Source organism: Gekko japonicus, unplaced genomic scaffold, assembly GCF_001447785.1.
Source record: "Gekko japonicus isolate JY-2015 unplaced genomic scaffold, Gekko_japonicus_V1.1 scaffold1148, whole genome shotgun sequence".
Lineage (NCBI taxonomy): Eukaryota > Metazoa > Chordata > Lepidosauria > Squamata > Gekkonidae > Gekko > Gekko japonicus.
This window is the reverse complement of record NW_015177047.1, coordinates 108,411-123,019: the sequence shown is the minus strand read 5'-3', so window position 1 is coordinate 123,019 and position 14,609 is coordinate 108,411. Positions and strand designations below refer to the sequence as shown.

General features: G+C 47.1%; 1 protein-coding gene across 1 annotated transcript in view; it reads left to right on the top strand.

The window, feature by feature from the left end:
* Positions 1-14,609, top strand: part of LOC107124600 (hydrocephalus-inducing protein homolog) — a 105,213-nt gene that overhangs the window by 34,182 nt on the left and 56,422 nt on the right. The window contains exon 9 of the mRNA XM_015428090.1: positions 9,454-9,553. Within this exon, the coding sequence (XP_015283576.1) occupies positions 9,454-9,553 (100 nt within the window). The remainder of the gene's footprint in view (positions 1-9,453; positions 9,554-14,609) is intronic.

Genomic DNA, 14,609 nt, shown 5'->3' with positions numbered 1-14,609 from the left:
ACCCTGGTGCTAAAGAGTTAAAGAAGAATAAATGAAGCTAACTTAAAAAACAAAAACAACACAGTAGGCACGTTTGTATAAATAAAAACCTAAACAGATTGTGCAGCTTTCCAAGCCCATGGGAAATAAATGGTTATGCAACTCTGATGTTCCGAGCGCATTTCAAATTTAGCTTCATTTCAGGGATTTTTTTTGTGTGTGTGCAAAGGCGGCATTGGTATATCATCAGAAAGAGGCTGTGGGGGAAGCCCAGGTGGCCGAGAGAGGGCGGAGCTCTGGCTTTTGACAGCAGAGTCACTTTTGACTCGCGTTAGCATCATCTTGTGCCATTAGCGGCAAGTCACATTGCAAACATGTGCAAGCTGACTCCTTCGAAATGGAAACCAGTAACAATGGAAGGGGAAGGGCCGTGCTGCCATTGGAGCGTGCGTCCTTGACAAGAAACGGCTTCTTGGTTGCTCATTATTGATGCTCCAGCTTCTTATTGTTGGTTCACTTCTTGACGTGGCTTCACGTTGTGGTAGTGAGGGAAAGAATGGTTGAAAGGAGCATTGTTGTGGTGGCCACAGACGGGGTGCATTCAGAAGAGAAGCCTGTTTACAACCAAGTGGCACGTTATGTAGGAAAACTATGACTGGATCTATAACAATTTGTTAAACATGTGACTTTTTAAAACACATTTAATATCGAGTCTGGCCTCCTTCATCTCTCCACCCCTCCAAGGGGTAGGACATATATAGTTCAAACACTATCTGAAATAGTTATTATATTGTTTTAATTTTGTTAATCTGTTTTTATAATTGTGTTTATTGAAATGCTATGATGTATTCATTGAATGCTGTAAACTGCCCTGAGATCTATCTTGGGGAGGGCGGTCTAAAGATCCAATAAATAAATAAATAACAGAGATCCCAGTCTCCAGGCTGCATTCCCTGGCCTGATTAAATCTCTAAACATCGTTAAAAACTATGTGCCACCATCCTTTCAGCTGTTCATTACATGGCTGAAGTCAACAGCTGCAATATTCAAGGCTTCCAAGACATCATGTGAAGTTCCATTCATTAACAAAGAGACTACATCAACTGCACTGTATTAATGGGGATCAAACCTCACTAGCAAGACTACAGCAGTTTTAATGTAGGTAGGCACAATGGTAGCCCACAGTCTTGTGTTGAAAAGTAGAAGATGTTTGTTACCAAAAAGGCGGTGTGTGTGTGTGTCAGAAATTTAGACAGCATTTTAGAAGGTAGGACACAGAAAACATTTTTAAAAATGGCAACAGGTAACAAAATGGAGAAACTACAGCCATTCTAAACTGCTGCCAGCTATAAATCCAGGCAAGGTCCAAGTTTACCAATTAGTTTGTTATCTCCTCAGATTATGATAATTTAATTTCTCAGGAATCATAAGAACATAAGAGAAGCCAATGTTGGATCAGGCCAATGGCCCATCTAGTCCAACACTCTGTCACACAGTGGCCAAAAATACCAGGTGTCATTTGTCATTTGTCCAGGGGTCATTTCGTAGAAAAAGAGGTGTAGGAGCTTATTAGCAGAACTCATTAGCATAACTTATTTGCATACGCCACACCCCTTAACATCAGTGGAAGTGTGTCAGAAGGCAACACCCAGTGTGTGTCAGAAGGCTCCACTGCACTGTTTTGGATTGCTAGCTATTGGGGGGGGGGAATGTGCAGATCTGCCCTCGCAGAGGAGGGAGAGCTTGTACCTGAATAAAACTTGGTCTTAAAGGTGCCACTGGACTGTTTTGGACCGGTGGGGCGGGGGGAGCTCTGCAACTTACCTGGCTGCTTTTTGCTCCGACTGAGGGCTGCTGGGAGCAGGGGGTGGGGCTTGTTGCATGTGCCCACCCCCTGGGCTCTTTACTGCCGGAGCTCCGCTCCTGTGCTCTCCTGCAGGAAATGACCCCTGCATTTGTCATTCAAGCCATTTGTCAGTCAAGTTAAGCTCAAAGACATGAACAGTATTTTTTGCTATGAGAAGTCTTGCAGCCAGCAGGTTAGGGGCTGATTCTGGAATGTGTGCTCCCACTTGGCCTCACCCCCTTACCTAGATTCTTGTCCAGCTCTATCCGTCCCTGTACCTGTGCTCCTGCAGCACATTGCATTTCCAACACCTCTCAGCAGCGGGGCTGGACCATCATGTCCCTCGTAATTCTGCCACAAAACTGCTGGGCTTGGAGTTCCTAAAATTCCCACATCAGCTAAACTAACCATCTTGAAAGCCCTAGTTAGCAAATACATATTCATCAGGGCAAACGCCTTATAAATTTTTCTTCCTCTTCTGCATATTTTTTTGGGTTTTTTTGCTTATAAATTTTGTTCTCACTCGTTAGTTTAAGATGCATTGCACCTGTCAGGCCATTGACAAACCAGCCCAGCACATTGGGAGGATGGGCTGCGAGGCTACAAGGGCATTGGGCAGACCTAGCTTGGAGGGATTTACACGGAGCAGGCAAGACACAAGCAGCCATGGTTTCGTGGCTGCTCTGCCTTTAGCCAGCTGGTCTCACTTGAGCGTGTTCCTCTAACTCCCTGAGGTGGGGAGGTGAGGGAGTCCAAAAGGCAGAGAGGAGAAGTAACAGATGGTAGAAAAGAGGAACAGGGGAGGCCATCACCTTCATGCTCTGGTTGTGAGCTCTTCTCAGCGCTTGGCTGGCTGCATTCGATACAGAACACTGGACTAGGTGTAACTGAGGCTCATCCAAAAGGGATTCTTATCCCATTGTCTCTGGGAGGAAGCAAGAAAGAACCAGGTTCTTCAGCATAAAATTCTCCCAGGTCCTAAGACCACCCTGCAGGTGGAATGGATGAGAGACTGACCCCTAGTCCAGCCTGCTCAGTCTTGTCTGCTCTGACTGGCTGCAGCAGCTCTCCGGGGTTTCTGGCCAAGAAAAGCCTTTCTCAACACTGGAGGAGAGATTTTCTTTAACTGGAGAAGCCAGAAATTAAATGTGGGATCATCTGCTGGCAGGGGAGGAAGTATATGTCCTGCTAGCTTTCGAGCAGCAGCTGGACACCACCTGGGCTCAGCTTGTTTTCTTCTCTATTTGCAGGAACATTGCCTAGGTGTGATCCCTTGGGCAGGAACCAAAGAGCTCTAGGCCCTAGTCTTATAGCCCAGTGAACCAGGAGCTGCCCAGGATGTGGGTGTTTTTTTGTATTTCAATTGTAATTTTTTAAAAAAAGAAGTTTTTTTTTAATGTCTGGAACCTGCTTTGGATCCCTCTTGGGAGAAAATTGGTATGGGAATAGCTAAATGGATTAACAGAGGTAAAGAATGTGCCATTCCACCAAGACTGCCAGCCTGGCAACCTCCCCAAATTATAGTTGAAGCAGACTGCAGAGATAATCCCCCCCCCCCAATTGGTATGATGCTCTGCTGAGGTCCCTCCCTAGGCTCCACCACTAAATCTTCAGGAATTTCCCAAGCCAGTGTTGGCAGCCCCACCTCCCACTGTGCTTTAGTGCTGATCCTCAGTTGCACCTCCTCCCAAGGGTTGCTGGACCCAAAGCAGCAAGGTTGTCTTGATCCTTTCTACAGCCAGCATCTGCCACAAGGGTTCATGGCCCACTGCTGGGCTCCTGTGATTCCAACTTCATGGGAAGATGGGATAGGATCATGAATGTCATCTGAGGAACTGATAAGCAGTACAACTCTATCAAGAGCAGTTCTCTCCCCTCACTGGTCATTCCTTTGAAAACTTAACTAGTTTAATGGCCAAGGGTCTATGTAAATGATGCAGGGGGGAGGACCCTAGGCTTGTCCCGTAGATCACTTTGGCTCCCTTGGACAGAAGCACCAACATGCAAGCAGAAAAAAATGCAAGGGAATAATACAGAACCGGTGGGAGAGAATGTCCAGAGATTTGGCGTGCAGGAACCATCAGTATGCAGATGACATCCTAATTTCCCCCACCCTCCCTTTCTATCGGATTCCCCAGAGAGTTCCCTGGAATTGTTTTTTTGAATTGGTGACAGACCAGACGAAGGATAGCAAGCTAAAGTTGAATCCAGACAAGATAAGTGGAGGCACTGATTACTGGTTAGATTTTAGATGGAGACACACTTTCCCTTAAAAAACAGGTAAGCAGCTTCCTGATGGTGCTCTTGGATGAGGTACCAGCACTGACTAGGAGCATTTTTGCCCAGCTTTGACTGGTATGCCAGCCTCCAGCCTTGCTCAGAGGAGGCAGCTTAGGTCATTGTCACACATGCTTTGGCAGCATCTAGATTAGGTTACTGTAACATGATCTTTGTGGTGCCTTTGAAAAGTGTTTGGAAACTGCAGCTGATGGAGAACATAGTGGAATGGCAGTTCTTTTTCTTATCATATAATACTTTTCTTATATTCTTTTTCATTGGCTTGCAGTCTGTTTCTGAGTCCAAAGCATTGTTTTTGACTTTTAAAGCTCTGTTTAGGCCCTGGATATCTCAAAACCTGCCTCATCTGATATGACCATACCTGCAATATTCAGATCATCAGCAAAGCCCTGATTTATATCCCACCACTTCCTGAAGTGGGTGGGTCCTTGTGATAGGGCAATTTCTGATCTCTCTCTCTTTCTGGTTTTGGAATCCCCCCCCCCCTCCATGGGAGATCTATCCAGCCCCACACTGTCTGCCTTTAGGGAATAAGGTCAAAATATATGAATACTTCAGTTTTAATTTAACTCACAGAGCCATCCAAAGCAGAGTTTTTCCCTTCTCAGTGAAGTCAATGGGCTTTAGAAGGGTGTACCTCTGCAGAGGATGGCACTGCTAGTAACAACCTTCCTTTGCCATGCCTCCATTGATGCGCTTGCAGTGTTTGTTTAGCTGCTGTTGTTCAGTCTCACAGTTGAGTCCGACTCTTCGTGACCCCATGGACAACATCACTCCAGGCCCTGTTCTCTGTTGTCCTCTGGAGTTTGCTCGACTTCATATTTGTTGCATTGATAACACTGCCTAACCATCTCATCCTTTGCCGTCCCCTTCTTCTTTGTCCTTCAATCTTTCCCAGCATCAGGGTCTTCTCCAGTGAGTGCTCCCTTCTCATTTGGTGGCCAAAGTATTTGAGCTTCAGCTTCAGTATCTGGCCTTCCAGAGAACCGTCAGAGTTGATTTCTTTTAGGATTGACTAATTTGATCTCCTTGCAGTTCAAGGGACTCTTGAGAGTCTTCTCCAGCACCATAATTCGAAAGCATCTGTGTTACAGGCTCTTACAGGCCGCTTGCTCCCAGATGGCTCTATGAAAAATGCCATTCCCCCAGCCTCCTGGAAGAGGCAGGCAATTCTTAACGGTTGCCCATTTCATGCCACTTGCTGTTCCCACATTCACAATACACAGGATAACTTGCTGAAGGAAGAACAGTCAGTATCTCCATACAAAGCCAGGGGTCATTTGGGGGGGGACGCGGGGGGACGCCATCCCCCCGGGTGAGGTGCGGGAGGGCGGGGCCTGGAGGTCCCTGCTGGTGCCCGCTGGAGGTCGCCGCCGGCTGTGGGGAGGACACACTTCCGGTGATGTCAGGGGGTGTGGCATATGCTAATGAGTTATGCTAATGAGTCCCCCTAGTTCTTTTTCTACGAAATGACCCCTGCATACATTACTACTGGGAATACCATTGCTTTGACCCTACTGACTTTTGTTGGCAGGGTGATGGCTCTGCTTTTAATTATGCTATCTAGGTTTGCCATAGCTTTCCTTCCAAGGAGCAGGCGTCTTTTAATTTCATGGCTGCAATCACCGTCTGCAGTGATCTTGGATCCCAGGAACATAAAGTCTGTCACTGCTTCCATGACTTCCTCTTTTGTTTGCCAAGGAGTGATGGGGCCAGATGCCATGATCTTAGTTTTTTTATGTTTAGTTTCAAGCCAACTTTTACGCTCTTCTTTTTGACCCTCAGCAAGAGGCTTTTTAGGTCCTCTTCATTTTCTGGCATTAGAGTGGTATCGTTTGCATATCTGAAGTTGTTGATGTTTTTCCCGGCAATCTTAATTCCGTCTTGTGATTCATCCAGGCCAGCATTTTGCATGATGTACTCTGCATATAAATTAAATAAGCAGGGTGACAATATACATCCTTGTCACACTCCTTTTCCTATGTTAAACCGATTAGTTGTTCCATATCCGGTTCTAACTGTCGCTTCTTGACCCTTATACAGGTTTCTCAGGAGGCATATGAGGGGGTCTGGTGCTCCCATTTCTTTAAGGACTTGCCACAGTTTGTTGTGATCCACACAATCAAAGGCTGTAGTGTAGTCAATGAAGCAGAAGTCATTTTTCGGGTACTCCTTTGCTTTCTCCATAATCCAGCAAATGATGGCAATTTGATCTAGTTCCTCTACCTCTTTGAAACTCAACTTGTACTTCTGGCCGTTCTCCATCCACGTACTGCCGAAGCCTAGCTTGTAGGATCTTGAGAATGACCTTGCTAGTGTGTGAAATGAGTGCAATTGTGCAATAGTTTGAACAGTCCTTGGCATTGCCCTTCTTTGGGATTGTAATGTAAACTGACCTTTTCCAATCCTGTGGCCACTGTTGCATTTTCCAAATTTGCTGGCATATTGAGTGCAGCTCTTTAACAGCATAATCTTTTAAGACTTTGAATAGCTCAGCTGGGATACTATCACCTCTGCTAGCTTTGTTGTTAGTAATGCTTTCTAAGGCCTGTTTGACTTTGCACTCCAGGATGCAGGGCCGGCCCGAGGTGTTTCTGCGCCCTAGGTGAGGCCAGCTTGTGGTGCCCCCAGGCGATGCCAACCTTCCGGTGGGGCCTGGAGACCTTCCAGAAACACGCCCGGGGGGCGGGACCGGACGCCACAAGCTAGCCTCGCCCCTGCCCGGGTCAGGCCCAGCCAGGCCGCCCTTCCCGCCGGGCGACAGGACTGGTGGGGGCTTCAGCTACAGAGCCAGGAAGCGGCGGTGGCTCTTTCGTCTGCTGGGGGGGGCGGGGGAGAGGGGGGGAGTGCTCTGCTCCGGGCAGCGCTGGCTGAAGCTCTGCCGGGTCCTGACATGGGGGGCGGGCCTGGAGGGGCCCGGTGGCCAGCCCCATCTCCTCTCATCAATCTCGGCAGCTCCGCGGGGCCGGCTCTGGACTCCGCGGTGGTGGGGGGGCAGGTCTGGACTACGGCTAGTCCCATGCCGCTTAGCCCAGGGGCCGGCCGGCAGCAAACCTCCTCCCTTGGTCCCCGGCCCTGGGGAAACCCAACGAGGGAGGGAGGGCGCCTCCCACCTCCTTCCCCACCACAACAAGTCTCTGTTCTCCATGGCCTGGGAAAGCCAGCCAGGACTTGCGCTGGCGGCCTTCCCCCCCCCGGATGGTGCCCCCGCCAAGCCCTCCTCCTCCGCCCTCTCTGGCAGACTCTGGTTTGGCGTGGGGGTGACGCTTGGCATCCTGGTTAAGGGTGATCGCTGTCCTGCGGGAGTTCCAGGCAGCCTCCTTCCCCGCGGGGAGAAGCCCATCGGGCCAGCTGGCCAGAGGAGGTTGCCGCCCTCGAGCGCTGCCCGAGCACCGTCCTGAGCGGAGAGGCCGGGTGGATGGCGCGCAGCTGTGGGGGAGAGAAGGAGCCGCAGCGCCCCCCGCCGACCCGCTCCCCCGCCCCCTTGCCTCACCGCGGGAGGGGCCATGGTGGTCAGGAGAGGGAGGAAAGCTGCTCCGAGCCTTGCAGGGGAAGGCCACGGTGGGGGACCACTCTGGTCTCCTCCTCCCCCCAGTCCTTCGCTGCCACCGCCGCCACCACCACCTGGGCAGCTGGCGTGGAGCACAATGAGGGGCCCATCCTGGAGGTTCTTGGAGCCTGGGCACAGCAGCAGCAGCAGGGGTGCAATCTGCCTTTGTCCGCTCCTTTCACGCCCCCCACGCGACTGGGAGCAGGAGTGGCTGGTAGCCGGGAGAGCTGTGCAGGGTGGAACTGCACAGGAAGGAGGGCGGAGCCCGGCAGGGGGCCCACTGGAGGCCAGAGCAGTGCAGAGTCCCCAGAGGAGCACGCCTCCCTCCCTCCTCACTTCCTTGCCCGCCCGCCCACCCCCTCCCCATCTCTGTCCTGATGGTGATGCTGCGGCGGAGGCTAAGCAAGCCGGCAGGAAGGAAGGGCCGCGTTGTGGGTGCCCAGAAAGCCATGCTGGGGGCGGGCGGGCAGGCGGCGACGGCAGGGGCCTCGCTGCACCCCTGGGAGATCTGCACCCTAGGCCAAATACTAGTAGGCCTAGTGAGAGAGCTGGCCCTGCCAGGATGTCTGGCTTCAGGTCAGTGATCACACTGTGAGATCCTTCTTGTATAGTTCTTCTGTGTATTCTTGCCATCTCTTCCTAATCTCTTCTGCTTTTGTTAGGTCCCTACCTTTTTTGTCCTTTATAATGGCCATCATAACAAAGGTAGGAGTAACATTTGAACTAATTTATCAGAGATACCTACAATATGCCCAAGTTGGATTGATTCATAATATATATATTATCAATCCTCTTGGGCATGTTCCCAAAACTTAGTTCTACGTTCCGAAAAAAAGTCCTTGTCAGAGACTTTGATGTAGGAGCAGAGAGTACAATCTTCAGATTTGTTGGCAGAGCAAGACAGGGAGAGCTTACAAATGGTTTCGAGGGTCTCATCCAGTAATTGGGACCAGCATGACATTCAGAAAGGATGCATGTCTAGTGCTATACATGTTAAAGAAGAAATAACGGCACTAGTGTAAAATTGTCCCAGAGTCTGTGCTCTTGGACAAGCCTATTGATTGCACTTTCTCCAAGTAGCTTGCTGGGGTGTACATCGTTCTGCCCGTCTATATTTTATCCTCCTAATCACTCCATCAGGTAAGTTAGGCTGAGGGAGAGTGAATGACTGGTCTCCACCTCTTTGCTGATAACTCCAAAACAAAAAGCTCTAGAAAGTTTGTTTTTAAATTGAAACATTGGAAGCAGGAGCTAGCGGGGATAGATCATTACAGTATTATAGTGCTGTAGCAATCAAGCAATTCTTAATTTAAAAAAAACACCTGAAAAAAATCCTCTGGTTAGGGTCATGGAGTAGCGGAGGCTGTTACAAGGGAAATGGTGCTGATGTAGGTGGGATCTCTAAAGATGCACACCTTCATGTCCACCAAGGCATCCAAAGGAGCTTTGATAGCAATCTTTCAAAAGGTCATACCAAACCAGGTTTAGGAAAGATTGCAGCAAAGCAGGGAAATGTGGAAACAGGACAAATAGAAGACAATGTCCTGTGGATGTTCCCACAAACAGTGCTGCTGTTGGAAGTCAAGGTAGAGCAGAACATCTCTGCAGAAACAGCCTCTGGTAAAATTGGTGCCACAGGAACGAACAAAATGTTGCTTCCAGCTGTAAAGGGAGATTTTCTTGGTTTTCAGGAGGAGGAAAGGGCAGTGTTGAAAAAAAGGCCCTGAATGTACTATGCTATACACTACAATATATATATTTTTCTTCCCTTTGTCATTAGGAGGGAGATGTCTGGCCCAATTCCACAACTGAAGTTAGTGTGATCTTCCGGCCTCAAGAAGCTGGGATTTATCATCGCACCGTGTACTGTGATATCTCAGGTATTACGCACCCACCTCACAAAAAACCCATGGGAATTTCTTCTGAGTGCCTATCTTTAGAGATCACCTTCTGATGAATTTCTGGCAAGTCCCCTTCTCCCTTAGTGATGCCAGATTCCTTCCATCTTCATGGGAGTGGGGAGTAAATGGGGAGAGAGCCCTGTCTGGAGAGCAGTCTCATTGACTGACTCTTTTGGGCTGCACTTTGCAGTGGAATCTTGGGAACCAAACTGGTGTCTGTCTGGCAGGATGTTTCTTGTCTACTGCCCATCTGTTGCCCTTCAAATTGCAATAGAACCACAGTCTAAGTGGGCCTCCCTCTGTCAGGCAGGCTTTTCCAGACAAGTGGTGAAGGGGCAGGGTGACAAATACCGTTAGGATTCTTGGGGAGCTTTGGAGACTGCAGGGTTGGATGGATGTTATACCAAAGGTTCCTCAGCTGGTGGTTGCGGTGCCAGTCAACGTGCTGACCAAAAATCTATTGGTGGTCCCCGGCCCAAGAGACATCTGGCTGTCCGCAACCATAGCATTTCTCCAACCAGTTCCGCAGGGCCTGCAAAGCAGAGATGTTCTGCCAGGCGTTTGGTTGAGGACAGCAACAGCTCCATCCTGGCCCTCCCCTCCCATGAGATAAGGGTGTTACTGGGTCTTTGCTCCATCACTAGATGTACTCTGATTGCTATTGGTTTTAACTTGATTTTAATTTATTTTTATATTATGTTGTATACTGCTCTGAGCCCGGTTTACCTGGGGGAGACTGGCTGAAAAATCTAAATAAACAAATAAATAAATTATAAGCAATTAGATGTAATATACATTCAGGTACAACCACCTGGTTATTAACTTAATAGCACTTAAGGGGATGGAGAGGGGCGGCACAACCTTTTGGTGTAGTAGTTAGGAGCCAGTTTGGTGTAGTGGTTAGGAGTGCGAACTCTAATCTGGGAGAACCAGGTTTAAGAACATAAGAGAAGCCAGTGCTGGATCAGGCCAATGGCCCATCCAGTCCAACACTGTCACACAGTGGCCAAAAATACCAGGTGCCATCAGGAGGTCCACCAGTGGGGCCAGGACACTAGAAGCTCTCCCACTGTTGCCCCCCCCCCAAGCATCAAGAATACAGTGCATCACTTGCCCCAGACTGAGAGTTCCTATCTGTACCTTTTGGCTAATAGCCACGGATGGACCTCTGCTGCATATATTTATCCAATTCCCTCTTGAAGCCATCCATGCTTGTAGCCGCCACCACCTCCTGTGGCAGTAAATTCCATGTGTTAATCACTCTTTGGGTGAAGAAGTACTTCCTTTTATGTTTTCTAACCTGACTGCTTAGCAATTTCATTGAGTGCCTTCGAGTGCTTGTATTGTGAGAAAGGGAGAAAGGTACTTCTTTCTCTACCTGCTCTATCCCAAGCATAATCTTGTTGTTGTTTTTTTAATATTTTATTTATTTAGTTTTGTATTATACAGCCACAAGCATTTTATATCTCTACAGTCATATTTTGGTGGTCTTATACATAGTAAGTTTTTCCCACCATTTATACATTCTTAACCATTTGTTTTGAAATACTATTTCTTCTTTTCCACGTAATAGCATTGTTAGTTTATCTAGCTCAGCTACATCCAGCAATTTTTTGCTATTTCTATTCTAGAGGGTAGTTTTTCCTTATATGTAAATAGTAATCCTTCTGGGAACAACCATCTATACATTATATAATTCCTTCTTAATAGACTCGCCAGCACTTTATAGTTCTTTCTTTTCTCCCTCACTCTCCAGGGTGTTTCCTTTAACAATCTTATCTCCATGCCTTTTATTACCAACTTGTGTTCATTAGCAGCTCTTAGTATTTTATCTCTGGTTTCTTTTTAAAAATTTTTACATGCACTTATCTCGGTGTCTTATTTCTTTTTGCATACGCCGAGTTTCTCCTGAAAATTGTGTCTATTACCGCAGATACTTCTTCTTCCGCTCCAATTTTTAGCTGCTCTGCTATATTGTATGCTAACTCTTCCTTTAGGTTTTTATTTATTTCTTCTTTTATGTTGTGGCATCTTATAATCAGGCTAGCTTTGTCCATTTCAAGGCTAATTAACGTTTCCTCCATTTTATCTGTTTTAGTTTTTACTTCTTGCAATTCTTGATCTATACTTTGCACCTCTTCGAGTTTCTTTGTTGCTGATTATACATTTGTTATTGCCACTTTGTTATCTAAAATTTATTTTTAAATTTCTTCTGTTTCTGATTTATTTGATTAGAAATTTCTTCCATTTTTTCCCGCAGGGGTTCTTCTTCATTATTCCTGGCAGTGTATGTTCAGTGTGTTTTTGGAGTGCTAGAGTAATGCTCTCTTCAATAAGTACCGTTAGTTCTTTTACTGACATTTGTCCCACATTTGTTTTTGAATGCCCTGTGAGTCCTAGTTGCCCTGGAGATGGTAGTGAGTTTTTCCTTACGCTGCCTATATTACTGGATCCTGATGCCATTTTATATTTTGTTTCTTTTATTATTCTTTATTAATTATTGCTTGTTAATTGCTTAATTATTTGTTTTTATTTTTTATACCCTGTAAGCTATTTGCTATTTGCTTTTATCGTAACTACAATTGTATATTGTATATTCTGTTACTTCAATTTGTTTTTGTCCAGCCTTTCTTTTGTATCTATCTTTTCTTTCTCTTATCTCTTATTTTTCTGCTCCTATTTTGTAATTATCAGAGGCTATTTCTTTATCTAGCTATCTGACTGTCTGTTTTCCCTTTTCTTCTCTATTGCTATCACTATTTCACTTTCACTTCAGTTGTTTCAATTGCTTCCCTTTTATTTCATATTATTTCCTATTATTGCAATGTCCTCTCACCTCTGTTTCTTGTTTGTATCTTTAGCGCCCTCTTTCCTGTCTACTTTCTGTTTCGCCGCTTCTAGTCGCCGTTGCTGTTTCGTCCTGCCTCTTTTTGTCTCTGTTCTGTTTGTCTCAGCGCAGCCTCTGTCCGTCTCTTCCCCTGCTTCGTTCTGCGTCGTCACTCCTTGCTTTACTTCTGCCTTTGCCCCGTCACGTATTTCGATCTCCTCTCTCCCGTCCTTAAATGCGCAGTGCGATCTTCATCTGGAACAAAAGGGAAGGAAACAGAGCACAGAATCAAGCGGTACCTTTATCTACTTATGTTTCCCCTTTTAAATTTAAATTCTTCTTAGCCTTTCTCCTTTCTTTTTTTGCGTTTCTTTTTTGAGTTTACTTTCTAACGCCGTTTTTTACTTTCGTCTTACTCTTGCTATCTTTTTATTAGGCTTTACTTTCCTCACTTCCCTTGTTTGTTATCTTTTTTCTCTGTTATTTTCTTTCTCTTTCTCCTTCCCCCACCCTCGAGGTTTCTTATTGAACTTCAACGTGGTCTCTGTGCTTCATACCCATGAGATACAGTGCACATGCGCTGGATCGATGGGCATTGTAGCAAGCTCTTAACGGATTTTCGCGCCCAGACCTCGGGCATGCGCAGGAACCCCACCACGCATGCCCAGAGGGGTGGGCGTGGACATCCCACTAGTTCCTTTCTTTCCGCCGCACTGGAAGCACCTTCCTTTCATCGGTCTGATCGGTAGTGATTTCTCCTCAGAGACTCTTCGGATTTCTCTTCAGTTTTCTTCATTTTTTGCTTCTACCTTTGTTATTTTCATTGTTTCTTTAAAAAAAAAGACTTTGTTTCGTTTAGTGGGACGTTTTTTCTTGTTTCGTTTAGTGGGAGGTTTTTTCGTTTACCTCACTCTGGCCTTCAGGCTCCCCCCCCCTTTTCTTCTCCGTTTTGCTTATTTTATGGAGAAGACGTGGGGCTTTTTCAAGCGTTGCAAAGGTTGTGGTAGTAAGCTCGCTCCACCCAACAGCCACACTGTTTGCATTTTTTGTCTTGGCGAGACACATAGGCCAGAACCCTGTCAACACTGCGCCACGTTTTCCAATCAGACAAGAAAAAACCAAGCGGTGCATCTACGGGTGGCGTTACTGGAATTGGCACTAAATCCTGCTTCCGTCATGGATCCAGAAGTATTGGTAAGACCATCGACATCAATGGCTCCAGTATCGTAGTCCTCATCTGACATCGTCCACTTGTCATCAAAGTGTTCAGCACCGACGGCACAGTCCTCGGCATCGACTCCAGTGAAAAAGAAGGAGAAGTCGGGTAAAGAGCACAAGTCGGCCAAAAAGGGCTCCTCTAAGGTCCTAAAGGCAGTAGCACTCAACGTCATCCTCCCCGTCTGTTCGCCGAGGATTGGCCCTTCGATATCGATGATTGGGCTAATAGGGGCCACACATGGAGACGAGATCCTACACTGTCTCCCAGATGCTCCTGCTCTAGGAGTAGATCCCCATGAGTCTTCCTGCCCCCACCACCTCCTCCTCTCTCCTGGGATCACCGCCAACTGCATTATCTCTATGGGGCTTATCCTCCTGCATCCATGCCATGGTTGACTCCAGCAGGTTACTCTGATTGGGATCGTTACTCTGCCCACAGATCATGGTCACCCTATAGATTGAGGCCTTCAGCAACTCTCTCATGTCCTCCAGATCATCCTTCTGATGACGCTCCTCGACATCAACTGGATCAATATTGTCCTCCCAGTCCCCCTATACCACCATCAACAGATCCAACCAGTTAGATCAAAACCACTCCAGTACAATTACCAGAGCCCGATTCCTCCGACTCTGTGGATGAGGATTCTGATACAGGGGCTTCAGATGTGCACAGCTCGCCTGACCAGCCATCTCCTAACCAGGCAATAGCCGATAACCAACCTATATCTCCGTCTGATAATTTAACCTCCTATGGAGACCTTATAAAAAAAAGGCACACTCCCTTGGCCTTTCAGTGGTACAACCACATCCACAGGTAACAGATGCCGTCTTCAATGTTATGCAGCTAGATACATCAACGGCTACAGCACTACCCATGTCCACGGTCCTGTTACAGGCAGCTAAAGCTCCATGGGATAAACCGTCATCGGCTCCACACGTCGCTTGGACCATATGTACAGAGTCCAAGAAACGGGAGCAGAATTCTTATTC